At 54.5% G+C, this 27,264-nt stretch overlaps 1 protein-coding gene across 2 annotated transcripts in view; it reads left to right on the forward strand.

Moving 5' to 3' along the window:
* The window catches only part of ANGPT4 (angiopoietin 4), a 48,081-nt gene that overhangs the window by 8,328 nt on the left and 12,489 nt on the right, over window positions 1-27,264 (forward strand). For both annotated transcript variants that reach the window (XM_014845009.3, XM_044748226.2), the window contains exons 2-6: window positions 16,468-16,623; window positions 18,117-18,238; window positions 20,952-21,184; window positions 24,860-24,975; window positions 27,010-27,111. In XM_014845009.3, the coding sequence (XP_014700495.2) occupies window positions 16,468-16,623; window positions 18,117-18,238; window positions 20,952-21,184; window positions 24,860-24,975; window positions 27,010-27,111 (729 nt within the window). The remainder of the gene's footprint in view (window positions 1-16,467; window positions 16,624-18,116; window positions 18,239-20,951; window positions 21,185-24,859; window positions 24,976-27,009; window positions 27,112-27,264) is intronic.

Consider the following 27,264-nt stretch of genomic DNA (forward strand, 5'->3'; position numbering starts at 1 on the left):
GAGCACAGCGTGGGGTCCTGGCCCAGCCCAAGACCCCCCCTAACTGGCCCAGGACTCCCAGCTGCCTCGGCCTCCCCAGGCTGCCCGTAAATTCTTGGCATTTTCGTCCTTCGGTTATCCAAACAAGAAACGAGTCTCGATTGCCGAACAAACTGTCTTGGGGTTTGATTTCCTAACTTCACCGCTGGCTCCTTCTGTTTGGGGTGGGGGTTGGGATGGGGGAACAGCTCCCCTTCTTGGAGGAATGAGGTTGTAACGGCTGGCCCAGATGCGCTCGGCCCAGAGATGACCATGGAGTAGCGGCAGCAGCGGCCCCTCACATGGCTTCCCCCCCAGGGACAGGTTCATTTGTTCAGGGGCTTGGCCAGGCCATCCCACGGGGGTGTTCCCAGAGCTCGGCTGGGCTGGGATGTACACAGACCCTCTCCTCTCTCTCCTGGGGCAGGAAATGTGAGAAAACAGGCCCCCGGTCTGCCCCCTAAGCCTGCCCCTCTGCCCAGACTCCGGCCTCGGAGCATTTGCTTCACCGCAGAGCCGGCTCTGAAATGTCCGGAATAGACCCCAGAGCTGCTGTGGGGTCTGAGGCAGGCTGAACTAGGTCAAGGGGTCACGTCCCAGTGGTGCAACTGACCAGCTGTGGGGCGCTGGAGAAGCCACCTGCCTTGATTGGTTCCTCTGTAAAGAGAAACTCAAAACAGGCCCTGTCTCCCAGAGAGAGTGTGGGAGCAGGAAAGAGAACAGAACAGAATTTATGGCCAGCATTTATTGAGCACTTCCTGTGTGCCAGACACTGTCCTACCTGCCTTGTGAGAATTATTGCATTTAATTCTCACAATGAGCCTATGAAGTAAGATTGTTTGCCCGTTAACAGATGAGGAAACTGAGGCACCAAGAGGTTGGCTGACTCGCCCAAGGCCACCCGGCCAGGAAAGGTGAGGTCAGGGTCACATTCAGACTGTGTGATGTCAGAAGCCACGCTCTCAGCACTTAGGCCAGTTTCCTGGCTAATAAACAAGACATGGCCATTGTGACCTGGTCCCTGGGTACCCAACTGGGGCCTTGGGAACAGAGAGGCTCTGGCCACCAAAGGGGAATCTCATAGCTGCTAGATTCTTCCTTCCCCCAGGAGCCCCTCAGCCAAGAGGAGCCTCTCTAGGGTCTTCAGCACAGAAGACTCAGGCAGTGCCTGAGCCAGCAGTGGCGCCCTCGAAAGCTGCGGGGACCCCAGAACCTCCAACTGGGTGTCCTTACCGTTGCAGCTCCCATCCTTGGCCCGGGGCCTAGGGTAAACCCCACAGAGCTTGAGCGGGGGCCGTGGGGCCGGCTCACTCAACCCGCATCGCAGCTCCACTCCTTGCCAGCTGTGTGTCCTCAATCGCTCTGCCACTCTGTGCCTCAGTTTCCCTGTCTATGAGACGGGGCCACTCTGCAGGTTACCATGGAGGTTGTGTGAGTTAATGCACTTGCAGGGTTGGTACAGTGCCTGGCATCGAGTGGGAGCCCGGGCAGCGTCCGCTGCTGAGAACATGCCTGGAATGCGCGGCGCAGGGAGCAAACCCATGTGGAGTCAGAAGCACAGGAATCTGACCCCACCTTCTCTACATCCTGCCCTGTGTGGTCTTGGGAAAGTCCCTTTTTCGCCTCCCTGGGCCTCAGTTTCCTCATCTGCAAAGTGGGGATCGTGACAACAAGTAGCTCAAGTGAGGACAAAAGAAGGCAGAGTGTGCAAAGGTCTGGTGGGGTCTGCGGGCCAGGAGATGACTGGGGACTCTGGAGCTGAAAGCCAAACCACCCCCCCTTGGCAGAGGAAGCTTAGGCTGGCAGAGCCTTGTGGGCCTTCACTCCTGACACCAGGCTGACGCTCTGGTGTAGCGTGGCCACCACGTGGGGCTGAAGGAAGGAAGACGATTTCCCAGCAGCTGAGGAGAACCCGCATAGGAAAGCCCTGGGGGGCTGCCGAGGGGCCCACCGGGAGCTGAGACGAGCTGGACAGGGCCCCAGGTGGGCAGCTTGGACCTCTCCCTCCAGAGTCCACTGACCCCGGTGCCAGTCCCAGCTCTCCCTCTTGCCTTACAGCCTTGTTACTTTTCTCAGCTTTTGACTAATTTTCAGTGTGCAAAAATTAGGAAACACGGAGGTGTGTAAAGACGCAGAGGAAAGAGAACCACTTGTCGTCCCCATGCCCTGATCATCTCTCGGTTAATTTCCTTGCCGTTTATTCTGTGCGTTTCAAAATTTTACTGAAGTGTTGTAGATGTTTGAAAAGGTAGAGAGGAAAGTCACCTAAAATTCACCACAACCCAGCTTAAGAAACGAAACCTTACTGATGCCTTCAAGCCCCTGCCGCTCTCTTGCCTCCTTCCCCGCCAGGGATCCGCTGTGAACTCAGCAGAGACAGCCTCTTACTTGCGTCTCCCCCTCCCGAACCTGTGGATATTGTTTCCTGTATAAATGATGTCACAGTATTATATCTGTCTACAATTTGCTTTTATTCGCTCAACCTTACATCTGTGAGGTTTACCGCTCTGCAAACGTGGGAAGGGCCTGAGCCGCCGTTTTTCCATCTGTAAACTGGGGACGATGGTGAGCGCGTGCCTGGGTTTGCCAGCAGGCCCAAAGACGAGCGCATCGAGGTCTGGGGACTGGCCCGGCGCTGCCTCAGCTCGTGGGGATGTGGGACGAGCTGTTCCTGTTTCTTCTCTCTTCGGGGTGAGTGTGCTGCTGTGGCGGATACACGTATGGGACTTTCACTGTCATGTTTCACAAACACTGACTCAGGAAACCTCACGACACCCTAAAAGGTGGGGACTATTATGATCCCCATTTATTGTGGGGAAACTGAGGCCCAGAGAGTTCACACAGCTAGGAAGTGAGGGAGGTGGGTTTGAACCCCGGCAGGCTGGCTCCAGACTCCCACTGTGAACCACTGCACAGACCGCCTCTCTCTGCCTCCATTTTATAGGGAGGACACTGACCCCGAGGAGGGCAGTGACTCAGCCACATTCATCCCAGGGTCAGTGGCAGGAGCTGGACCAGAACCCGGGGTTCCCGACACACGGCTGAGGATATCTTGAGTCTCCTCCCCAGGGCGACAGGAGACACAGCATGTCATGAACCTCATGGCAAATCCACGCGTCCTCACAGTTACTAAGTTCTGGGGTTGTGTGCACACACGCACACGCGCAATCTGAGCTTCATTTGCGAGGTGAGAGTGTTCATTCCTCCACTCACTGAAGCATTCCTGCCCCTGGTGTTTACTGAGAGCTTACAGTGCCAGGACTGAGCGAGGAAGACTCAGTCCTACCCCTTAGGGAGCAGCAGCAGAGACACTAACCCAGTAATTTCTCACGTGTAATAACTGACAGTGATACACGTTGTGAAGGGGAGGCCCACCAGTTCTAGGGGTAAATAATGGGAGGCCTGACCTTGATGGAGGAGGGCACTAGGACAGGGCTGAGATCTGAAAGGTGGATTGGCAGTTCCTGGGCAGAGAAGGGAAGGGAAAAGCATTCCAGGCACAGGGAATAGCAAGTGCAAAGGCCCTGGGGCAGAATGGAGCAAGGTGGTTTGGAGGAAGTGAAAAGCATTCAGTGTGGCTGGAGCACAGAGTGCCAGAAGAAGGTGGTCAAGATGAGACTGGAATGCCCATCAGGGGCCAGACCAGACCTCCCTGGGCGGGACCCTGCTTTCGGGGATCTTGGGTGCTGGCAACTGATGTTGCCACTTTTCTGCCCTGTCCCCAGTGAGGATTGCTCTGTGATGGGCAGTGGCCACGGACATCCGGATCTGCTCCTCCCCTCCTTGCCTTCTCTCTGTGGCCCCTTTACTTTGGACAGACACTGGGTCTACCCCACCTCACGCGAGCTGAGGCTCAGAAGGCAGGACAGCCACAAATCTTCAGCAAATATTGATACACTCCTACTGAGGGCCAGGCAGTGAGCTGGGCCTGGCGCTACAGCCGCGAACAAGACAGAGAATCCCAGCTCCCGGGGACCACAGATCCAGTGCCCATTTCCTTTATCCCCCTCCGCCCCTCTGCGAGGGGGAAGCAATGAGCCCCATTTTCCCGTGAGGCCACTGAGCCTCAGAGCAGCTCCATCACTGGCACAGAAAGGAAAGGCCGGGTGGGACGGGATCCGGGCCTGACTCGGTGCACTGCTCTAGGCCCACACAGACTCGGCGGCAGCTGGCAGTGGGGTGGAGCCAGCCTGTGCCGGGAATTGTGGGTTGAGCTGAGTTGAAAAGCGCATCCCTCCTCGACGGCCCGCTGGGCCCTGACACCCTCCACCCCTGGCTCCCTGCCCGCCCGCTCCTCCCGCTTGGAGCCCGGACCAGAAGGCAAGCAGTGGAATCTCTCGCAGGGAGGAAAACAGCGGAGGAAGGCAGGGCCTGGCTGCTCAGAAAAAACAAGACAAAGAACCCTGGTCTGGGTTAAACCACGGGGTCAGGGACTGGGTGGGCCGGAGGGGATGGGAGGGGCCGGAGCAGGGCAGGGGAGGAGGAGCCAACCCTGCGCCCTGGGGCTCCCAGGCCACAGAGGCAGCCCCACTGTAAAAAGAGGAAACTGAGACCTGGGATGGCAGGGAGCGTTGCAGCCCAGCCGCAGGGCAGGACTTGGAAGCCAGAGGGTCTGACCTCTGCGACCTCTGCAAAAGCAATGCATGAGTTATCTATCATGGCATAACAATTACTCTGAAACATTTAGCAGCTTAAAATAACTGCAAACATTTATTATCTCTCGCAGTTTCCGAGGGTCAGGAATTCAGGAGCAGATTAACAAGGTACTTCTCACTCGGGTTATTTTCATGTGGTTACACTCAGCTCTCAGCCGGGGCTGGAGTCATCTGAGGGCTGGCCCGGTGGAGGGCCGGCCTCCGAGTGGGCCTGCTCACCAGGCTGGTAGTTTGGTGCTGGATGGTGGCAAGCCTTAGTTCCTCTCCAGATGGGCCCCGCCACAGGGCTGCTTGGGGGTCCTCAGGACACGGTGGCAGGCTTCCCCCAGAGCAAGTGATATAAGAAGGGACAAGCAGAAACCAAAATGTGATGACGAAGCCGTGGAAATCACACTCCAAGCATTCTGTGATATCCTATTGCTCACACGGGCCAGTCCTGACTCGGTGAGGGAGGGACACATGGGCATGAGTACCGGGGGGTGGATCGCTGGGACCGTCTTGGAGTCTGGCTGCCACCAGCAGCCCACTGGAGAGGCTAAGGGTGTGGTCTCGGGAGCCTGCAGGTTTGCCTTCCAAGCCAGCCTCTGCCACTCACAAGCTGTATGACATGGGCAACGGGCTCGTCTCTGTGCTTTCTTTTCCTCGTCTGTAAAAGGGGGACAATGAGGGAGCCAAGACGAAGTGAGCTCTATCTGCGAGGCCTCCAGGGCCGCGCTGAGCGCCCCAAGTGTACCTCCGGAGACCCAGGCAGCTGGGTCCCACCCACCCGGCCCACCGCTCAAGCAGGAACGTGGCCTGCTCTGGCTCCCGCTCTCTCCCCAGCGCCCAGCACAGGTCCTGGCACGCCTGAAGGAGTTTGTTGAACAGACAAATGAGCAGTGAGACTGTGTCATGTCATTTCTGGAATGTTCCTCCTGCGGATACCCCAAGCTTGCTCCCTCCCTTGCTGTGGGCCTCCCCCTGCTCCTCCTGGAAGCCCTCCTCCCACCCTCCAGTCTCTTCCCTTTCCTTCTTGCCCTGTGCAGTCGTCTCTCTGCTCTCTGGTCTTCCAGCCTCTGCGGCCTCGCCTCGTCTCTCACGGGGTTCCAGCAGCAGCTGCTCTGGGTCGGGGGCCCCAAACGTATTTCTAGTAGCTGGAGAGTTAGTCCGTGGAGACCTGGCACCCTTGCATAAAACCGACCCATTTGTTCTTTCAACAAATATCTGCTGAGCATCTCTTTCGTGCCTGGCACTGTTCGAGGCACGGAGGATGTGGCCCTGAGCACAGCAGCCCAGCGCTCCCGGGGCTGATCTTCCCACGGAGGAAACAGGCAAATAACAAGTGACTGTGGCGATTTCATTTGCCTGAAGAAACCAGACGGTCTCGTGGGTGGAGTAGGGCAGGGGGCAGGCGCTTGCCTTCCATGGGGAGGCCAGGGAGGGCTCCTCGGAGGAGGGGGCATTTGACCTGAAAGTCAGAAGGAGGCTGACGAGAGAAGCCCTGGGTGCTCCCGACACTGAGAGGGTGTGGCTGTGTTTCGGGGGACTCTGGTGGGCAACTCTCAGGCTCCCATAGCCACTGCTGCAGACCCCAGGGCCCTTCCTCCAAACGCGGTGTGCAAACCAGACACGACCTCTCCAGGGGCAGTTTGTTCCAGGCACAAGTATACACACCCTTTAACTCGACAGTTCTGGGTCAAGGCATTGATCCCCATGCAGCCTTGCAGGAGCACTAAAGGACAGGGGGACAAGCAGCGCGGGTGCGATGGCAAAAGCTGGGAAACCTACCGACCCAGCTGTAGGGGACCCAGTGAGGAAGCCGTGGTGGCCCACAGATGGAATGCTGTGTGGCGTTAAACCAGCGAGGGAAGTCTGTCTGGATGAATGTGGAACAATCTGCAAATTACATTAAGAAAAAAGGAGCGGGCGCAGAACGGTGAGCGGCCACTTTATAGACTAGAGCAGGGGACATCGGCACTGCTGGTCCGTGCAGAGAGCTTCTCTGGACGGAAACCCGGATTGCCCCTCACTGGCCTGTGGGGAGGGGAACCATGGGCAGGGGCAGGGGTGGGAGGAGATTTGTTTTCACTCCACATCCTTTCATTCCTCAGAATTTTGAGCCATGTGCTTATATCACCCATTCCAAAAAGTTAAAATTACAAAAATTTACATTTAAATGGAAACTCCCCCACAAAACAATTGAAGCTCTGACCTTCCAGATTTTCATGGGTCTGGCTAGACCGAGCCCCTAGCAACTGTGCAGCCCCCTGCAGGTTACTTTCCCGATTGTGGCCTCAGTTTCCCTGTGTGTGAAATGGGGCTGGGCTGTGTGGTCCTCCAGGCTCTCTCTGTTTTTGCTCCCTGTTTCCCTCCCTGTCTGGGACCCTTTCCCCTGCGTCATCAGGCTGGGCTCTAACCCCCTTCTGCCGGGGTGCCTGGGTTCAGCCTGTCCAGCTGCCCACCCTGGTTCCCACCCCACCTCCAGGGCAGCCCCGTTTGGACCCTGCTCCTTGGGGAGGTTTTACCTGTTTCCAAAGTAAGGACCCTTTTTCTCCTGGAAAGAAATTTGCGAAGAATCTGGGTTCTCTCTAAGCGATCTGGGAGCCACAGCAGGGTTTTGAGCAGAAGGTGCTGTCACCTGACTTGGGTTTACTGGGGTCTCTTTGGCTACTGTGTGGGGCATAGATTGGGGTCCGGGGAGCATGGACAGAAGCCGAGAGCACAACACGGAGGCTGTGAGGCCCCACCAGAGATGATGGAGGCTGGGACCCGGACGGAAGTGGTGGGCTGGGGGGAAGCGGTCAGATTCTGGATGTGATTCAGAGTAGAGACCGCAGATTTGATGTGGGGCAGGGGAGGGAGGGGCGTGAAGGCGGGCTCCGGGGGCTTGGGTCTGAACAACTAGAAGGATGGCGTTTACTCAGAGATGAAATATTTGACCAAAGTCACAGAGCTCAGAGATGCAGAGCTGGGAGCAGAACCCGGGGTCTCCTGACGCCCCCCTATCCAGTGGCCTTCATCTCCTCTCCCCACTGCCTCCCCGCAATTACATGGGGGGGTGTTGTGGGGCGAATCCTTGGCCTTCCTCCACCTTAACACACACCCAACTCTCAGAAACCCCGGGTTCGTTTTTGGTCTGGTTCAGGCACGACCTGGGCAGGTGACCCAGAAAGTCAGTCAACAGGCAGAAGCTGGCAGCGGGACTGGCTCGGTCCTCTGGGCTCCCTGGCTGGAGGGCTGACCCCTGGGTCCTGCACTGGGTGAGGGAGGCACCGCTTCCACCTGCTTAGCCCTGCCCGGGCCCTCCTGTGGCCCCCGGACCTGACCTCCCGGCCTCCAAAATCAGCAGACCCAGGTACGAATCTAGCATCTGCCAACCTGATGGGTGACCTGGGGGAAGTGACTCCGTGTGTCCGAGCCTCCATTTTCTCAGCTAAAAAAGGGGGTCCCTAGCAGACCCTCCATGTGGGGTATGGGGGTAAAGAGTGAATGAGAGACTGTTTCTAAGGTGCCCAAGCGTACCTGGCACATTGTAGGGGTGCCGTAAAGGGTCACCAGGACAACCAGCATCCTCTAAGAGCCCCTGACCTCTGCCCCCACTCCCACTCCTGGTAAAGTCCCGCCAGCAAAGGACAGAGGGGCCAGAGGTCAGGACAAATGTTCTACCCCAGCACAGAGCCTCCAGCTTTCCAAGGTGTGCCAGTCCCCGGCCTGTGCTGCCCATGGCGATGAGGCGGCAGACCAGGCAGCAGCCGCAGCGTGAGCACTTAGCAACAACAACAATAATAATAACTACAGCTAAAGTTACTGCACACCTAGCACGTGCCAGACTGAACACTCACAGCCTCATTTAACCCACGACAACCCCGTGGTAGGCCCTACTACTGTGCCCATTTTACAGCTGGGGAAACTGAGGCTCTGAGAGACCACACAGCCAAGAGGAGCCAAGGCTGGATATAAATAGAAGCCCCATCCAGGCCTGCAGAAAAAGTACTGGTAAAGCAAAAGGAAGTTTCCAGAGCCTCTCAAGAAGTGAAGGCAGGGAGAGCAACAATGTTTGTTGAGCATCTGTTACGTGCCAGGCACCCTTCTTTGCCCAGGTGCCTCATTTATCCCTCATCACACTCAGCCCAGAAAGAGGTGTTAGAGTCTCTCTCTCTCTCTCTCTTTTTTTTTTTTTTTGGTGAGGAAGATTTGTCCTGAGCTAACAGCCATTGCCAATCTTCCTCTTTTTTCCCTTTTTGCTTGACGAAGATGAGCCCTGAGCTAACATCTGTGCCAATCTTCCTCTATTTTGAATGTGGGATGCCTCCACAGCATGGCTGATGAGTGGAGCAGGTCTGTGCCTGGAATCCGAACTTGTGAACCCCAGGCCGCCGAAGTGGAGCGCACAGAACCTCAACCACTCAGCCACGGGGCCAGTCCCATTAGGGTCCCTCTTTTGACCAATAAGCAAACTGAGGCTTGGAGCAAAGACACCTGGCTAAGGCCCCATGGCCAGTTAGTGGAGAAGTTGGGATTCGAACCCAGTGCCTAGAGTTCTAATGCTAAAAGTCTTGCCAGTCTCCAGAGGAATTGCTGTTGGACCTCATCCTCCTCCAGTCCCCTTCCCACCCCAGGGCCAGTCCCGCACCCTCCCGAGCAGATCAGGCCTCCCGATAAGACCCCACCAACAGTGACCTAGAGCCAGACACTGTGCTGAGATGCCCTCAACTCCCAAAGCCACCTGCCCCAGCACAGCTCTGTCCAGCTGGCATGACATGCCATCCCCCAGCATCCTTGACCAGAGAGGCTCCAAGCATGTCTACCAGCAGGGCCCTTTCCTAGGAGCTCCACACGCGTCACTCCCCACTCCAGCCCCACAAAATGGGTCTGTTTTCATCCCATCTGTGGGTGGGGGGATAGAGACACAAAGGCTGGAAGTGACAAGCCATGAGGCAGCTCAGGGCGAGACTTAATTTTTTGTAAATGCATTTCTTTCCTTTCCCGCTGCTCTGTTTCCCAGTGGCTGCACCACAGAGCCAAATGATGTGGCTTATTTCAAAGTTAGTTCTTCCCAGGGAGTCCAGCTCATTCAATCATTCAGCTTAACAAATATCCATGGAGCACCTATGAATTGCCAGACACCCTTCCCGGCACCAGAAGGAAAGACAGGCAAAGCCCCTGCTTGCGAGCTGGCGGCCCGCTGGGCGCTGAGGCCCGTGTGGAGGGGCCATCAGAGGGCTGACCCTTTCCTGGGCCCTGGGCCCCTCTGGAATCTGGTAAAGCTCTGGACCCTGTCTCAGAAGAATATTTTTAAAAACATAAAATTAAATGCACAGATTTATAAAGGAAACAAATTGCCTTGAGATATAGATATCAGAATATTTTTTAAACAGATTCATGATACAGTCATATATCGCCTTTGTGTTAATATGTTAAATTCATTGCATAATAAATTAATACATTGATTACGTAACAAGACCTGGTGGTAGATGTAGCATCCTCCACCGTTTCAAGGTCATGATGAGTGTAAGCAATATGTTGTAGATGTCCACAGCCACCGTGATGAGACGGGAGAATATCTGTGATTTCTACTGGTGACAAAGTCACGGGCACTGGCCACCACCACCAAGGCCATTCGTGGCCTATATTCTTCACCTTAGGAAAAGCCATGTCAGTTAGAGATTGGTGAAAAAAATAAAACGTAACGTTTCTCCAGTCACAGATCCCTCAGGGGTCTAGGGACATCCATTAAGAACACTTGGTTTATATACCAGATTTTAAATATTATATTAATTATGTCTGTATGCATTCTCATTCAATTTTTTAAATCCAAACCATTTAGAAATATGTAACATAGAAAGAAAACACCATCACCATCACCCCCATTGTCATCCCCTCCCCTGAAGTAAATCACCACTGTGAGTAGATTGTGTCTTCTAGGCATACAGACAAAATACGTCATACATACATAGAAAAACACATCATACATATATACATAGAAAAATACATCATACATATATACAGAAAAATACATTATTTGGATCTTTCTTACAGACAAATGGGTCCACAGCACAGGTAATGTTCTGCATCTTGCTGTTTTCACTCAAGACTACATCTGGGGCATCTTTTCAGATCAGTGCATTCTTTTTAACAGCTGCATAGTAGTCTGTGACATGGACATACTGGAATTTGTCATGTGTCAATCCTGTAACCACGCACCAGGCTCTTTACATGGGTTGTCTCAGGAATTCTCCCTACAGCCCAGAGATGGGAACTATGATTATCCCCATTCCAGAGAAGAAGCCCAGACAGGTAAATGCCCAAAGTCACACAGCCACTAAACTGAGAGCTGTGTTTCAAACCCAGGCTCATCAGACACAAGGAATTACTCTCTCTGCATTGGCTTTTATCTGTAGTTGACAAAATGCTTTTCCCAAATATAAGCGACATGCACCATTTTCCAGGAAAGAGATGGGCAGGGCGTATTATTGCTATTGACCTTCTCTTCGATCCTCAAATGCACCAGACACTCTCCCACCCCAGGGCCTTTGCACTCGCCTTTCCCTCCATCTGGAATTCCACTCCTCCTGACTCTCCCACAGCTGGCTCATCCTCTCAGCCCAGATGGCCTCTCTGCTGAGGGTTTCCCTGCCACTCTGGTTAAACTTGCCCCCGACCCCACTCATTACCCTGTCTTATGTCTTCATAGCCCTCATCCCTATGGGAAGCTAATGGAAGTATTTAGCGGAAGTGCCCTGGAGTCAGAAAACTCGCTAATTTTGTTCATTACTGATTCCCTAGTCCTCAGTACAAGGTCTAGCACATAGTAGGTGCTCAAGAACCATTCCCAAGTGGATACTCAAATGAAACTCAGAGGGCGAGGGATTAATTTGAGGAAAGGTATTTATTATTATAAACATATTTATAGAACTTTATGTTGGTGAGTTTGCTTTTTATGGAGGGATAGTCCCCATACAGTGAAGTTACTCTTTTAATGTACAGTTCTAAGAGTCCGACAAATGTAACCAGCACCATAATCATGGGAACATCGCCAATACCCCAGAGGGTTCCCCTGTGTCCCTTTGCAGTCAGTTCCCACCCCCAGACCTTAGTCCCTGGCAATTATGGATTCTGACTTTTCCAGAAAGTCACGTAAATGGAATCTTACAGTGTGCAGCTCTTGAGTCTGGCTTATTTCTCTCAGCATGGTACAGCCGAGCTTCACCCATGTTTGTGCATCAACGGTTCTTTCCTTCTTACTGCTGAATAGAGTCCATTGGATGGATGGACCACAGTGACCTGTCCACAGTTGAAGTCTTTTTTCTAGAAAAAATGCAGGAGAAGGCAGGCCTGAGCAGATCTCCTCGGCCACTGGGACTGCTCGTCCACAGACGCTCATCTGTCATCTATCCAATCATCCTTCCGTCCTCCTCCAGCCCTGGCCTGTCAGAGATCCTTTCCTGTCCTTCAAGGCTTTTTCCAAATGCCTTCTCCCCAACAAGGAGCAGGGTTTACTGTCCCCATGTCACAGATCGGTAAAGTGAGGCTCAGAGAAGTGTCTCCTTCCCCAAGGGCCCACAACTAGAGCTTGGTAGAGCCAGAACTCAAACCCAGGCCAAGGGGAGCGTGAGGTGGTCCAAGGGCCAAGGGTCAGCCTCTCTGCAGGCTGGAGGGGTGGCAGGAGGTCAGACCTCCATTCCCATCTCAGCCTGGAGAATCTGCCAACAGGAAGGTGACAGAGAAGGGGCGAGTCCAATCCTGGGGGTTGGGTGCTCCAGCAGACCTCACCCAGGGTCAGTTCCTCCTTTGGGATCCTTCCCCCGACCCTTCCAGCTGGTGTCTGAGCCCTAGGACAGACCCAACCCCCTCTACACAGGCCAACATTAGTCACCAGAGCCCCAGCCTGGCCAAACTGGGCCCATGTGGCCCAGATTAGCCATCCCAGGGCCCATGCTGGTGGGCGGGTGAGGCCAATTGGGTGATGGCTCCATCGGCACATAGGGAGGTGAAATTCCCAGGACCAACTGGAGCACCCGTGGCAGAACCCTCACATGCGGACCTTGGACACTTCGGCATCTCTCTGGTCCTGGGTGATGCTTACAGATCCCTTTTCAGAATAATACTTCCAAAGGCATAAAAGAATAAGAATACCCAATAATATTGTGGGCATCCCCAGCTGTGGGCAGCCTTTGCCCTGACCAGCCACTTGCAGCCACAGGACAAGCAGGGGTACCAGTGAGGGTGCTAAAGGAGCTCCTATCACTCAAGATGAACTCAAGCTACCCTGAGGCACCAGCCCAGCTCTGCAGACCTCAGGAAGCCCATGGGCAAAGAGTCTCGGAACCTAGCCCACCAAGTGATGACCTTGGGGAGTCTCCGGGCCTCAGTGTGTCCATCTGCGGATGAGAAGCTTGGAGGAGATGCCTGAGAAGGTCTCACGGCAGGAATGAACTTGCAGAAGCTCAGGGCCTAGGAGTCTGCATTTTAAACTAGGTTCCAGGAGGTTCGTGGCTCACGGGAAAGTCCTAGAGCAGCCTCAGAATAGCTCTGCTTACTCTTACCCACCCGGTACTCCCCAGCCAGGCACACGTTAGAATCCCCGGGGACTGAGAGGTGTGGTGAGGAGAGCATGAGAAGCTGCCCCGTGGGGATGACGGCAGCCTGGCCAGGGGTGGACGGAAGTGAACAGATTCGAAACTCACGCTGGGATCCTAGTGGCCAGAACTCACTAGCGGATTGAGTGGTGGCAGGTGAGAAAAAGAGAAGAGTCAAGGGTGAGGTCTGGGTTGGGGGCTTAAGACTCGGTGGGGCCATTCACTGAGATGAAAAGAGGAGGGGAGATGGGGTGGGCATTCAGGGACAGCGGTGGTGGGAGCCGAGGAATCAGGGCTCCACGTCGGATGCTTTGGCTTGCGACGCTTGTTGGAAATCCACGTGGAGATGGCGAGTTGGTGGGACATTTAGGGGAGAAGTCTAGGTGGCAGATGGACATGGCGCCATCGGCACATAGGGAGGTGAAATTCCCAGGACCAACTGGAGCACCCGTGGCAGAACCCTCACATGCGGACCTTGGACACTTCGGCATCTCTCTGGTCCTGGGTGATGCTTACAGATCCCTTTTCAGAATAATACTTCCAAAGGCATAAAAGAATAAGAATACCCAATAATATTGTAATTGTAATCAAAACATTAAAAATTGAATCTGTGCTATAATGTGCTAGCGTTATCCAGTGGTGGGTTTGAGAGCGTCCATAATTCTGAAGTCATGATGAGTTAAAAACAAAAACAGTATTTTAAGATATATAACACCTGTGTTGCAATATGAAAATATTTATGATTTCTATGGGTACGAAGTCATGGGATCGGCTAATAGTGCTATGGTTTGTGGCCTATGCTCACAATTGAAGGAAATGCCAAATTTTAATTATAGGTTAGTGACAAAAGATGTAATTTTTTTCTCACCCAAGTTCATAGTCCCCCTGAATTCTCTTCACTGACTCTGTGGTCCTCCAAGAAGGACGTTTGACCCAGGGAGAGAGAATGTGACAGAGAGACTAAGGCCCTGAACTGGGCCATGAGAATCCCCTCAACATGTGGGAGCCTGGCAAAGGAGAAGTCAGCGGGGGGTGACCGGGAGAGGGGTCAGAGGAAAACTAGGAGAGGCTGCATCTGGGAAGTGCTTCCAGAAAAAGGGAGTGGCCATCTGGGTTGACCACTGGGAGCCAGAGAGTAAGAGGGGAACACGGCAGTGTCCCTTGGCCCTCCCTTGTCAAGAAGGTCACCACGGGGCGAGTTAAAGAGTGAAGGGGCCCCTGGGGCCAGAAGACAGGCCGGGGGGCATGGATTCAACAGTCTGGGTTCTATTTTTTTCTTGAGTGTGGTAAATACACAGATTTCATCATATTATTCTTTATGCCTTTTTTTGTACGTGTGACATCCACCATAATAGTATTATTAATTTTTTTTAGGGAGTGGGGATGGAGGTGAGAAAACAGACACAACTTGTCCAAGAACTTTTGTCCTTGAGGGGAGCAGAGAAATTGGAGGCAGCTGGAGGGCACTGTGGGGTCAAGGGTATATTTTTTCTTGAATTTTTACATGGGAGCTGTTGGGGCACATTCCTGTGTTGCAGGGCACAGTGGGGAGGAAGGGGGGGGGTCCCATGGGACAAAGGGTTGAGAAGCTCAGATAGGCCTGTCTCGCTGGTCCTCAGTCCCCTCTGACCTCTACATCCGGGTGCTTATACTTCAGCGAGCATAAGATTCCCCTGGAGCTCTGAGTACCACCCTAGAATTTCTGATTCAGTGGATCTGGGGTGGAATCTAGAAATTTGCATTTCTAACAAGTTTCCCAGGGATGCTGCTCCAAGGACCACAGTTTGAGAACCACTGCTCTAATCAATACCAGCACCGGCCACTTGCGCCCCCTTCAGGATTTGACGTTGCATTACAGAGGAGAGTGCTCCTTCAAAAGCATGCGTGGGAGGAAGGGATGAGAGCAGACCGCTGAGCTGGAAGAGGGGAGGAGAGACCAAGGAGGGGGCAGCCAGAGCCTCCCCCCCCCCCCACCCCCAGCCAAGGTCACCACCTCTCCCTGGGGAGCACCAGTCTTCCCAGGGACCCTGGGAGCTGCCCTGTCAGACCTCCTGGAAGACTGAGCAAGAGGGTGAGGGAAGGAGCCAGGCTGCGGGGTGGGGATGCTGGTGAGGGGCCAGCCTGCCTGCAGAATGGGGAGGGAGTGGAGGAAGGCGCCCACTCTGCCCGTGGGCACTGAGCGCTGAGAACGCGCTGTTCACCTTTGCAGCTAGATCCTGGTCTCGTGCCAGACCAGCTTCTCCCGCTCCTGGGAAAGAAAGAAACCCTGTCAAAGAAATGAGTGTTAGCTTATGGGATCCCAGAACATCCGAGCTGGAGGACCCTTGGTGCCTGGCTGGGTCAGCCCCATTTGGCAGATGAAGAGAGCCAGAAAATAGAAAGTTCAGCTTGGCTGATGGATCTGAAAATTCTTGTATGGGGAAAGATGTGTTCCCATTCCCTGATGGCTGGGCTCCCTGGGAAGCTGGGTAACCGGCATGACACTGGGGGCTCTGCTCTGACCCTTGTGGATCCTCCTTTTCCATCAAATCATTGAACACATGTCTACTGAGCACCCCTGTGTGCTAAGCATTTTCCTAAGCATGGAGATGAAGTGGTGAGCAAGACCAAGCCCTTGGCTTTGTGGAATTGACATTCCAGAGGGTGAACCAGGCAACAGACAGATAAATATGTAATATAAAGTCGAGGAGTGATAAGTGGTAGGAAGCAACCTGAAATGATATGAGGGGGTGAGCGATGCAGATGGGGCTTCCGGGCAGAGGGCACAGGATGTGCAAAGGCCCTGAGGTAGGTGCATGTTTGCTATGTTGGAGGGATGTCATAGAGGCCAGTGCATCTGGAGTGGAATGAGGGAGAGAGGACTAGAAGAGGAAATCGGCGTGGTAGCAGGAGGCCAGGTCATGGAGGAAGCTGCAGTCATAGGGAGACCTCGGCTTTTCCTCTGAGTAAGATAGGAACCTGGGGAGGGTTCTGAGCTCAGGAGGAACGGGATTTGAGTTAGGTTTAACAGGATCCCTCTGGCTGCCGAGTGGAGGGTGGACTTGTAACAGACAAGCACGGAGGCAGAAAGGCCAGGGAGAAAGCTACTAGAAGAGTCCAGGAGAGAGGTCACGGTGGCCTGGCCTGGCAGGGAAGCCTCCCCTGGTTGCTCTGTGTCCTTCCATGGGGACACACAGAAGGGACAGGAGCCTTCCCCCAGCCCCTACCCGTGACCCCAGCCCACTGTCTCCCCACAGCTAGAAAGGTACATCCAGATGAGCTTGAGGTCGGAGCTGGCGCAGGCCCAGCGGCACATGGTCCAGAACCAGACGGCCACCATGCTGGAGCTGGGCACCAGCCTCCTCAACCAGACCACCGCCCAGACCCGCAAGCTGACCAGCGTGGAGGCTCAGGTACCGGACAGTGAGCGGGCGGCACTGGGGTGGCCTGCGGCCGGCCAGGCTGGCTCACAGCCTGGGTTGTCTCACCTTGACCTTTGTCCCTGGGTGAGGTCAGGGCCTCCTTTGGACCTCCAGTCCCCTGGGGCCCCTCCCTGATGACCCTGTCGCAGGACTGTCCCCTGCCATCCCCCAAGCCCTGGAGGGGAACCCTGGTTTGGATCTTTTGCCTGTGTGGCTCCAGCGCACAGGTCTGTGCTGGGCACGGGGATGAGGGGGTAGCAGCACCCCTCCTTCGGGGGCCCACAGAGCTGCAGGGTAAGATGGTAATAAACAAGTCATTAGACCCCAGGGCGCCACAGCGCTGAGAGAGGCGGCAGTGGGAGTAGAGGGAGGGAGGGCGAGAACAGGCGTATAAACAGGACAGTGAGGGAGTGAATGGATGAAAAGATGACCAACAAATGGGCACAGTTTGTTGAACCCCTGCTATGTGCCCGGCACGGTTGGAGGTGCCCAGGTCCAGTTTACGGCAGTAAACAAAACAGACATGCCTCCCTCCCCTACGGAGCTTCCTTCCTAACGAGCACCAGGAAAACGAACAGGATGAATAACTTATAGATGTGAGATGGTGATAGTGCTCAGGAGAAAATAGCGTGGACAAGAGCTATGGGGAGTGTGTGCTGGGAGTGGTGGGTGGGATGAGATGTGAGTTTAGACAGCAAGGCTGGGAAGGCACCACTGAGAAGTAGGATTGGAGCCAGGCTTACTGGGAGAACCTTCCAGACAGGAAGAACAGCATGTGCAAAGGCCCAGGGGCGGGATGGTGCTGGCAAGCTCCAGGAACATCAAGGAGGCCAGTGTGGCTGGAGTGACCGGGGGGAGAGTGGTGGGTAGGAGGTCAGAGAGGCGATGGGGCAGATGGCTTCACAGGGCCTTGGAGGCCATGGCAAGGACTGGGGCTTGTCCACTGGGGGAGGTGGGAGCCACAGGAAGATTTTGAGCAGAGAGGCCACATTTTAAGAGGCTGCTTCAGGCTTCTTTTAGAAGGCTATCTTCTGCCCTGTAGGGGACAAGGGCAGGAACAGGGCCCCCTGTGAGGAGGCTGGCACAGGACACAGGGTGGGAGATGTTGGAGGCCAGGACCAGAGGGGGGGCCATATAGGGGGAGGGCAGTGGTTAGGTCCCCATCTGGAAGGCAGAGCTGATGGGACTTGCTGATGGATTGGATGTGGGGTCAAGGATGACTCCTCCTGGGGTCTGAGCAGAAAGAAGAATGGAACCACCACCGTGCAATGATGGGAAAAGGCAAATTTAGAAAGCAGATTACAAACTCAGTTAGGGCCTGTAAGTGAGTGAATGAATGAAGGACCGCAGGCACTACCTACTGGGAGGGTGGAAGTAGGTCAGCAAGTTTCTGAAACGGCAGGGCCCACAGGCAGGTGGGCAGCCACCGGGCAGGACTCCTGCAAGGCTTACATACCCCCCACCCACTCCTGTTCTCCGGGCAGGTCCTGAACCAGACATCACGAATGGAGATTCAGCTGCTGGAGACCTCACTGTCCACTAACAAGCTGGAGAAGCAGCTGCTGCTGCAGGGCCACGAGCTCCACCGGCTGCAGGGCCAAAACAGGTGGGCACTGCTACTCTGGCACTGGGCTGGGATGGGAGCTGGGCTGGGACCTCAGTGGGTTTGGGACCCAGAGTGAGCACCAGAGTCAGGGCTGGGCTGCGGCCAGGCCAAGGTTGGAAGCTGGACTTGGGCTAGTGCCCGGGACAGGGCCTGGGGCCAGAGCTACAGGCCAAGCTAGGGCTGGAGCGAGCGAGCGAGGATCTGCGGGGGCCAGGGCTGGAGCAGGAGCTGCGACTGGCTCGGAGCTGGGGTAGGGACTGAAGCCAGGGTAGGAGACAGACTGAAGCTGGGAGTGAAGCGGCCACTGGGCCTGGGCTGAGGCTGGGCCTGGGGGCTGGGCAGGCACAGGGCCTGGCTACCCTCCACGGGGCGGTGACAAGGGACAGGCATTTTCCTGGGGCTCAGGACACCCTGATTCTTTCTCCATTCTTTCTTTCTGTCCTTCTCTTTCTTTTCTTTCTTCCTTTATTTATTTATTTTATAAGTTTTAACAGCTTTATCAAGCTATAATTTACATACCATACAATTCACCCTGTAAATTTTAATTTGCTGCCCTTATTTGTAAATCAGCAAATCTGACCTCATCCGACAATTCGTCTTCCCAGAAGCAACCACAGTTATCAGTTTCTGGTCTGCACCAGCAGACTCTCTGCCTCTATAAGCAAATATGCACAAGGGGAACACCCTTGAAATTACAAAGGGAAAAAGAGTCATGGGGTACAGATAAGGCAGACAAACAGACATCTGAGGCTGATTTCATCTCGGTTTCCAGCTGAGTAGAGAAAAATCTGCCAAGATCAGGGTGCTGGAAAAGGCCAAACCCACAACGGAAGCAGCCACGGGCCTATGCACAGGGCGAGGTGCGATTGCTGTTCACGTGTCGGGTCAGGATAAGGCCGTAAGGCTCGCCCAGCCCCCTCGGATCTGGGTGCAGTTAATAATGGCGTGTCCACCTTCTTATTCTGATTCCCTCACCCCAAGGTGAGGGCGGGCAAGGGCTGGAACACTTCCCATCACTCTGAACTGGCACCAAGTGCCTAGAAATCAGTGAAGATGGAAGGTGTCACCAGTAAGCTTTTGGCCCATGGAGACAGCCAAAATTCTAGAACCCGAGTGTGCCCACATTCTCTCTCTTCCTGTGGCACAATGTGGGGTCCAAGGAAAGTTCCTGCTGCCCTGGCTGGACTCGTTTTCTTAGTCTGGAGAATAGTCAGCATAACCTCACGCGTAGGAAAACGTCTCCCTCCTCCCCTGTCCCTCCGCCACCCCCCCCCCAGCACAGGTGACCCTGTTCCTAGTTCTTGTGTGTCCTTCCGTGCATGCAATCCACGATTATGTTTTGAGCTCTTACCATGTGTCAGGCACTATTATAGACGCTGGGGTTACAGAAGTGAAGGAATGACAGAAATCCCTGTCCTTGTGGAACTGCCATTTATAAGCTGATAGTCCGGGGTTTCTTATGAATATGTAAATACATATATATGGATTGTCCCTTTTTTTGGCCTTTCTAAACCCAAATGTAGCATACCAGTCTTCTGCACCTTGTGTTTTGTTTTTTTTTTCAGTTGTCCTGGAAATGGTTCTATATCTGCCTGACACACTTGCTCATTCTCTGCTCCACCTGCAGCAAGCTCCTCTGTACGGCTGTCCCGGCCTTTATCTCCCCAGTCCCCAGTGAAAGGGCATTAAGGATGCTTCCAGTCTGTGGCCACTCCAACCAGTGAGGCGATGAATACCCTTCCCACAGTTCATTGCACTCACATGTGAGCAAATCTGTGGGGTAAAATGCCAAAAGTGGAAGAGCTGCGTCAAAAGCTTCTTTCTCTTTTAAAACTCTTCTTTTTTTTTTAAACTTATTACAAAAATGCCTCCTACCTATTATATCATCAGACAATAGAGACCCGTATAAAACGAAAGGGAAAGCCGGCCCCCTCCCCCTCCTCCTCTCTCTCCTTCACCATCGCTCCACCCTGCTCTGTGGAAGCAGCCAATTTAGTAGATTTTCTTTCGCTTTCTCTGCAAGCACAGGCACCACTGTGTCCTTCCATGTCTTTCCAAACCTTTTCCCAGAAGTTCACCCGTATCCCTCTACGTTTACATGAAAATCTTTCTTCTTTGTCTCTTTTTTATCATCCCACAGGTGGGGTTCGACTAGAAGCAGTTGAGTGCCAGGCGTTCACTCCACGTCCTGGGCATCTTTCCGATTCTGGGCAAACGCCCTCTGCCTCTCTCCTCTTCGCGGTTCCAGAGCATTTCCAGGGACGCCAGAACAGAGCACACTCAGCCAGTCCTGGCTGTTGGCCATTTAGGCTGTTTCGTTTTTCCCTGTTACAAACAATCCCACAACGGGCCTTCTAGCCCAGCTCCCTGGAGGTCATCTCCTGAGAGTGGACTGCTAGGGCAAAGGGCAAGCGTATTTGGGATTTAGCAATGGCTACCTCATTGCTGGCGTGTCCCTCCCACCTCCGCCTTTTTCCTCTACCGGACCCAAATCCGTCTTACTCCAGGGCCGCGTCTCTCTTTCCTACCAGTCTCACTCTGTGCCGTGGGTGGGCTCGGACCTCCAGGCTGTGTAACCCGGGCAGGACGCTCTACCTCTCTGAGCCTCAGGGCCGGTCTGTACCGCGAAGTCACCTCGGGACGCACGGGAAGCGCGCGCGTGTGACTGCCTGGTGGGGGGACGGCGGGCTTACCTCTGCGCCCCCGCCCGCAGCGCCCTGGAGACGCGGGTGCAGGCCCTGGAGACGCAGCAGCAGGCGGAGCTGGCCAGCCTCCGCGGCGAGAAGGAGCGGCTGCGGCGCCTGCTGGGCCGCCAGAGCGGCGCCCTCGCCGGCCTCGAGCGCAGCCTGCGCGCCGCCAGCAGCAACTCCAGTCTCCTGCAGCGCCAGCAACGCCAGCTGCTGGAGTCGGTGCAGCGCCTGGTGCGCGTCGTGGCCCAGGGCCCGGGTGAGCCAGCGGGTGCGCCGGGTGCGGGAGGAGGGCAGGACAGCAGAGGGAGACCCTGCTTCCCGTCCCGGGTCACTCAGGGGCCTGGAAGCCACCGCGGGAAAATCCCCACCCCTCTCCCACCGAGTGTGAAATCGAAATAACAACAAACAATAATAACAATGGTGACGACAACAGTCCTAAGAGGAGCCAATCTGGGCTCTACTGGCTGACTCCATGTATGACCTTGGGCATGCCCCTGTCCCTCTCTTGGCCTCAGTTTCCCCATCTGTTTAATGGAGGTAATGATGATAACAAGGACACCACTAGCCCAGACTGACGGGTTTGGGTTCCAGGATCCACCATTCATCCTCACTTGCTTGGGCTTACCCCACCCTTCCCAGGCCTCAGTTTCCCTACCTTTAGAATGGGGAGGTTGGACTTGATGCTTCCTGAGGACTTCTCCCACCCTAAGGCCCCTGCCCCTTAAGCCTGAGAGGGCCGAACAGAAGTGAAGAGGCGTCCCTGGCCCTGGCTTCCTTCCAGAAGGGAGAATGACGCCAGCCCACACCCCGGCCCCCACTGGCTCCTTCTAATGGGACCCACTTGGGGTGGCCAAGGCATTCCGGGATCCAGCCTCAATCACTCAGTCAACAAACACTTACTGAGCACCCACTGTGTGCAAGCCCCAGAGCAGGTGCTGGGAATACGGTCGTGAACAGCACAGTCATGGCCCCCATGGTCTCTTGCAGAAGGGCCCCATCCCCTGGCGGTGGGTCTCTGAGGGAAGGAGGAGGAAATGCATATTTGCTGAGTGCCTACTATGTGCCAGCTGCTCTGCTGACAGTGTTCCTGAAGTTTGCTGACCATGGAAGGCCTAAAAAGCTGAACTGAGGAGAGGGGCTTTAACCTGCGGGCAGTGGAGAGCCGCAGGAGGGTGTCGAACAGGGTGGGACTGAGTCTTGGGACGCTCGATTGGAACCCGGGAGTGGAGAGCGGCTTGGTGAGAAAGACGGAGGAAAGCGTTCCTACTGCTGCCAGATGGCCGTGGGAGGAGCTGGAAGGCACAAGGGCTCAAGCAACAGCGATGGCTCCCAGGCCATGTGGCTGGCAGTGATCTGGGGACACAGGATGGCGCCACGGCTCCTCCACCTAAGCTGGGCAGGCCCTGCTGGGTGGAGGTTTGAGGCCTGAGGTAGGAGAGCTGGATACCTCCCAAACCGTGAGGCGTGAGTGACCCAGACCCATCAGCAGCTCGTGCAGAGCCCTGGTGGTGAGGCTGCCTAAATCAGCCCCACACGTGGGGTTCTTATTGCTCAGCCCACGGTGTGGGGCCCGGGCCCGATGCCTCGCCCCACAGGCTCACTGCTCACCCAGTCCCAGCTGTGGGCAAACGTCTGCTCACCAGTCTGGGTGGGAGGTTGTGCCAGGCACCTCGCCTTGGGCTCCCTTTGCCAGAACACCCTGTCCTCCTGCCCCACCGTCACCAGGGAAAGGCACTCGGGTGTTGTTTCTCCCCTAGTCTAGATGGAGGAACTGAAAGAGGATTAGTCACCAAGCATAGATCAGAGGACTGGATGGAGACAAGCGCAGGACCCAGGCGTCTGTGAAGCCCAGCAGGAAGCCTGCACCTGTCTCTGCATAGCTTTGTCCCAGGCAGGTGGAGGCTGGCAAAGGATGGAGAACTTAGGTTCAGAAGGTTAGAAGGACAGGGACACAGGGAGAGAAGACCTAACCCGTGCATAGTATCAGGAGCAGAATCCATTAAGGTGGTCCGGTTGCCAGCCTTACGGAGGCTCAGTGCTGGAGACCCAAGGAGGTGTGTGGTAGGAAGGACACTGGCTTTGCAGTCAGATGGACCAGAGTTCACGCTCCGGCCCCTTCACTTACTAATTCTGGGACTTTGCATAGTCATTTAATGTCTCAGAGCCTCAATTTTCCTCACCTACAAAATGGGAATAATAGCAGAACCCGTCTCACAGAGTTCTTGCACAGAGGATCAGATGAGCTCATGCACGTGAAGGAGCTGAGCGCAGTGCCTGAGGCCAAAAGGGGGCAGAGCTGGTACAAATTACCAGCCCAGAGGTCCAGAGGGGGCCCAGGCTGGGGCCAAACTATAATGCATATCAGGACCCATCCGTCCTTACTCTTATGCTCCCTGAAAATATTTTTCCTGGCCCCAAACTGCCCCTGACAGTTCCTGGCTAAGAAACACTACAGTGCAGGGTGGGTATTTCACCTTTACTGTTATTGTTGTTGTTATCGCTATGTTGTTGACTAAGGCAAAAAGGAGTGGACAGAGCCTTGGAAGGGTAGCTGGAATCTGAGGGCAACTCCCAGCTCCACCCTCACCTGGCAGGTTAAAGTTGGGCCTGACCCTGCTCCCTGTAGACCAGCACCTTCCCCTGGCTCGACTGGGCTCCAGTTCCCCACAGACCAGGGGCTGACAGGTGAGGCGGTAGACACCCTGCGGGGGAACGTTTGTGCACAGGCTGGGATGGATTCTGGGATGTAATCACTGCATTTGAGATGTGGGAAGGCCAGCCTCCTTGGAGCAGGTGCCCCAGCTCCAGGACTCCCTTCGGATTCAAGAGTGAGGCCAAAATAGGAAGTCCCGCCCCTTGGTAGCCTTCTGGCTCCTCATTGGTGAAGATACCTATCCATCTGGAACTTTAGCCCTCTCCTTGGATACCCACCTACCCAGAGATTGGATTCTGTTGGAATCATAGCCCAAACCTCTATTTGGATCCTACTAAAGCAGCCAGAGAGGGGATGTGAGACCCCTGTAGTTTATCCATCAACAGGCCCATTCTTCAGGCCAGGCCTGGAGGCTCCCAGGGCCCCAGTAGGATGCGGTTATTAAATTAATGTTCTCCAGCAGGGAGAGCCATGGGCCTTTAAGCCCAATGGCCTGCTCCTAGGGAGGGTGTAATGAGCGGGCCCACCTCCAAGACTGCCAGGATATCCAGGTGGAGGGGATCTGAGCCTCCCACCCAAGGGAGCCCCAAAGACAAAATGCCCGTAAGACCTGGAGAGGGGGCAGGCTCTACCCAAGCTGGGCACCCATGAGCGAGTTACTCCCTTGGGCCTCAGTTTCCTGGTCTATGAAAAGAGGAAGTACCTCACTGGAGTTCTGGCCCATTGCCCTCCCACAGAAGACTCTAGCAGCCTCATCTCTGGCCTCTCTGCCTGGAGTCTCATCCCCTCCAGTCTCTGTTCCACACTCTGACCAGTATGCTCTTCCTCCGCACAGTCCGGGCTCCTCAGCCTGGCATTCAAGGCTGACCTGGCCCCTGCTGAGATCCCGGCCTCCTTCCTCGCTTACCCTCTGTGTTCCAGCCTCTCCCTACTCCTCCCAGGTTCATCAGACAGCTGGAGCTCTCTGGCCTCAGCTCCAGCCTCATGCTGTGAGCCATTCCCCCTCCCTGGCCTCAGTCAGTTCCCCTCACCGCACTCTTCCGGGCACACACCAGGACTGTTCCCACCTTGGAGACTTTGCATATGCCATTCTCTCTGCCTGGGTGACTCCTCCTTATCCAGGTCTTAGCTCACCATCACCTCCTCTAGGAAGCCTTCCCAGGTCTGATTCACCTCCCTGTCCCCAGCACCTGGCACACAGCAAGCAGGAGTGCCCACCTGGCCCCTTGCCTCTCTCCTTAGCTCACCTCCAGTTGCTTGTGCTTTGTCCCACTGCAGCCTCCCTGAGGGCAGCCGAGCAGGTGTTCCAGGACTGTGCAGAGATCCAGCGCTTCGGGGCCAATGCCAGTGGCGTCTACACCATCCACGTGGCCAATGTGACGGAGCCCAGGAAGGTTAGGGGGCTCCCTGGGGGCTGAGCCATGGGCCTCCCACACAGGCCCCCCATCAGCGCAGGCCTTGTCCAACATCTGAGATACCAGAGAAGGTGGGGTGGCCCTTCTGGAGCCCCCACTCGGTCAGACCATGGGGTTAAAGCAGAAGTTCCCAGAGCTGGAAGTGCATCCTTCTGCATCTTCTCCACAGATGCTTTTGGTTGGAATAGCAGGAAATAGTTCTATGTTGGTTCACGTAGTGCTAGCCGCTGTAACAAAGAAACCCTGAAATTCCAGGGGCTTAACACAAAGAAGTTTATTTCTAGTTTACTTATAGTCCAGTTGAAGGCGGGCGTGAGGGCTCTGCCCCACACGGGAAATTAGAGACGGGCCTGCTGGGGGCCCACTGTCTCCACTGAGCGGCTCCTAAGGCTGCTCCGAGCTTTGAGGTGCAGTTTTCTGATGGGGAGGGAAGCCGAGGGAAAGTGGGGGTGTCAGGAGGGCGGGTTGGGGGCCAGGCCCAGAAATGGAAGAGTATGGGGAACAGGTAGCCAGTCTTCCCACTTCATGGTTCCCTTTCCCCCCTTCTGAATATATCGAGGAGAATGGCTCCATTTGTTTCCAGAGTTTCTTTAACACTTTGCACACGCCTGCTAAACTCCCTTTTAAAAAATAGAGATCAGGCCCTCAATTTCTAGCTGGAATTTTGTAGCATTTTGTTTTCATTGTATTCATTTTTACAATTATCTGGATAAAGGCAAGTGTTACTAGTTTTCCCTTTATGATACGGATAAGATTTCCTTTTAAAATATATTTAATCTGAGTATTTAAGTAAAAAAAAGAAAAGGACACCATTTTTTTTTGTAAATATTCTATTTGATATTAAGTAATTCAGCTATGTTGGAATTCGGGAAAGTGCGAACGGCTGGAATTTGGGAACACTGATGGAGAGGGAGGAGCTGCCCTGGGAGGCAAGAAAGCTGGGCTCAGAGCTCAGCTTTACCTCTGACTCACTTGCCTTGCACAAGTCTCTTCTCCTCTCTGGGCCTCCGTTTCCTTTCCTGTCCCCTCTGTAACTCCCACACAGATAGCACTGTCTTCTCTCCCTGAGCATCTTTACCATCTCAGAGCCTCTACTCCTGCTACTGCCTCCTTTGGAAATGCCATTCCCACTCATCTCTACCTGGCAGACATATCATCATCCAGGTCCCTGTTCCTGTGCCACCTCCTCTGGGGAGACTGGTTGCCCAGTGACTCCTTCTTGGGAGTTTTCCTTGTAGCTGCCCCGATAGCTTCTCATAATCTATAGTCTGCCTTCTGTATCATAGCCTCCTCCAGGCCAAGCCAGCCCCAAGGGTTGATTTATCCAAGATTCATCTAGTCCGTGGCCAGCCACCAAGTTTGTCCTCGTTGGCCATTGAGCATGTACTGAACTGGCTGGAGAAACAGTATGTGGCAAAGCTGAGACTGAAAGATATGATTGTGATGCGTGGAAGCTCTTTGAGAGACAGACCTCTTTTTGTCTTATCCATGTTGGCATCCTCAGTACTTTGAATGGAGACTGGCACATAGTAGGTGCTCAGAAAACATTTGTCCACTGAATGTAAGAGCGTCTCCTGAATCTACACTGTGTGCCAGGTGCTTTACACCTCTCGGCATTTAACCCCCACGGCAGCCTTGCAATAAGAGCAAATGAAAAGCCTCCATTTATTTAGTTCCTAGAATGTGCCAGCCTCTGTTCTCTAGATGACTCATCTCATTTAATGCTCACAGCAACTCCAGTTTGCAGATGAGAAACTGAGGCACAACGAGATTAACGTATTAAGATCCTCCTTTGGCAAATGAGGAAAGGAAGACTCTGAGAGGGCATCGCTTGCCCGCCACTTTAGAAAAGTGATGACAGTGGGTGGGGAATTTGAACTTGGATCTTTCTGAGGCCCCTGGCCACCAGGTTCACCCATTGCTCTGTGAGGTTCTGTCAGTCAAATCTACACTTGGGCAAGCCCAGACCTGACCTCCAAGGGCTTCCAACTCCCCTCGCCCAATTCTCTCCAGGTGTTCTGTGACATGGAGGCCAATGGAGGCGGGTGGACCCTCATCCAGCGCCGCGAGAATGGCAGCGTGAATTTCCAGCGGAACTGGAAGGATTACAAACAGGTAACGCTGCCTTGGGGAGGGGCTTTGCAACCCCAAAGCCTGGGGCCAGAGGGGGGTGGTAGGCAGGGGACTGGTTTGCCCTCAACCCTTCCCAGACAAAATCAGCCCACCTAAAACCAACCACCTTCAAATAGACTTGCCCAGTGCACATTC

The sequence above is a fragment of the Equus asinus genome, chromosome 15, assembly GCF_041296235.1.
Source record: "Equus asinus isolate D_3611 breed Donkey chromosome 15, EquAss-T2T_v2, whole genome shotgun sequence".
Classification (NCBI taxonomy): Eukaryota; Metazoa; Chordata; class Mammalia; order Perissodactyla; family Equidae; genus Equus; species Equus asinus.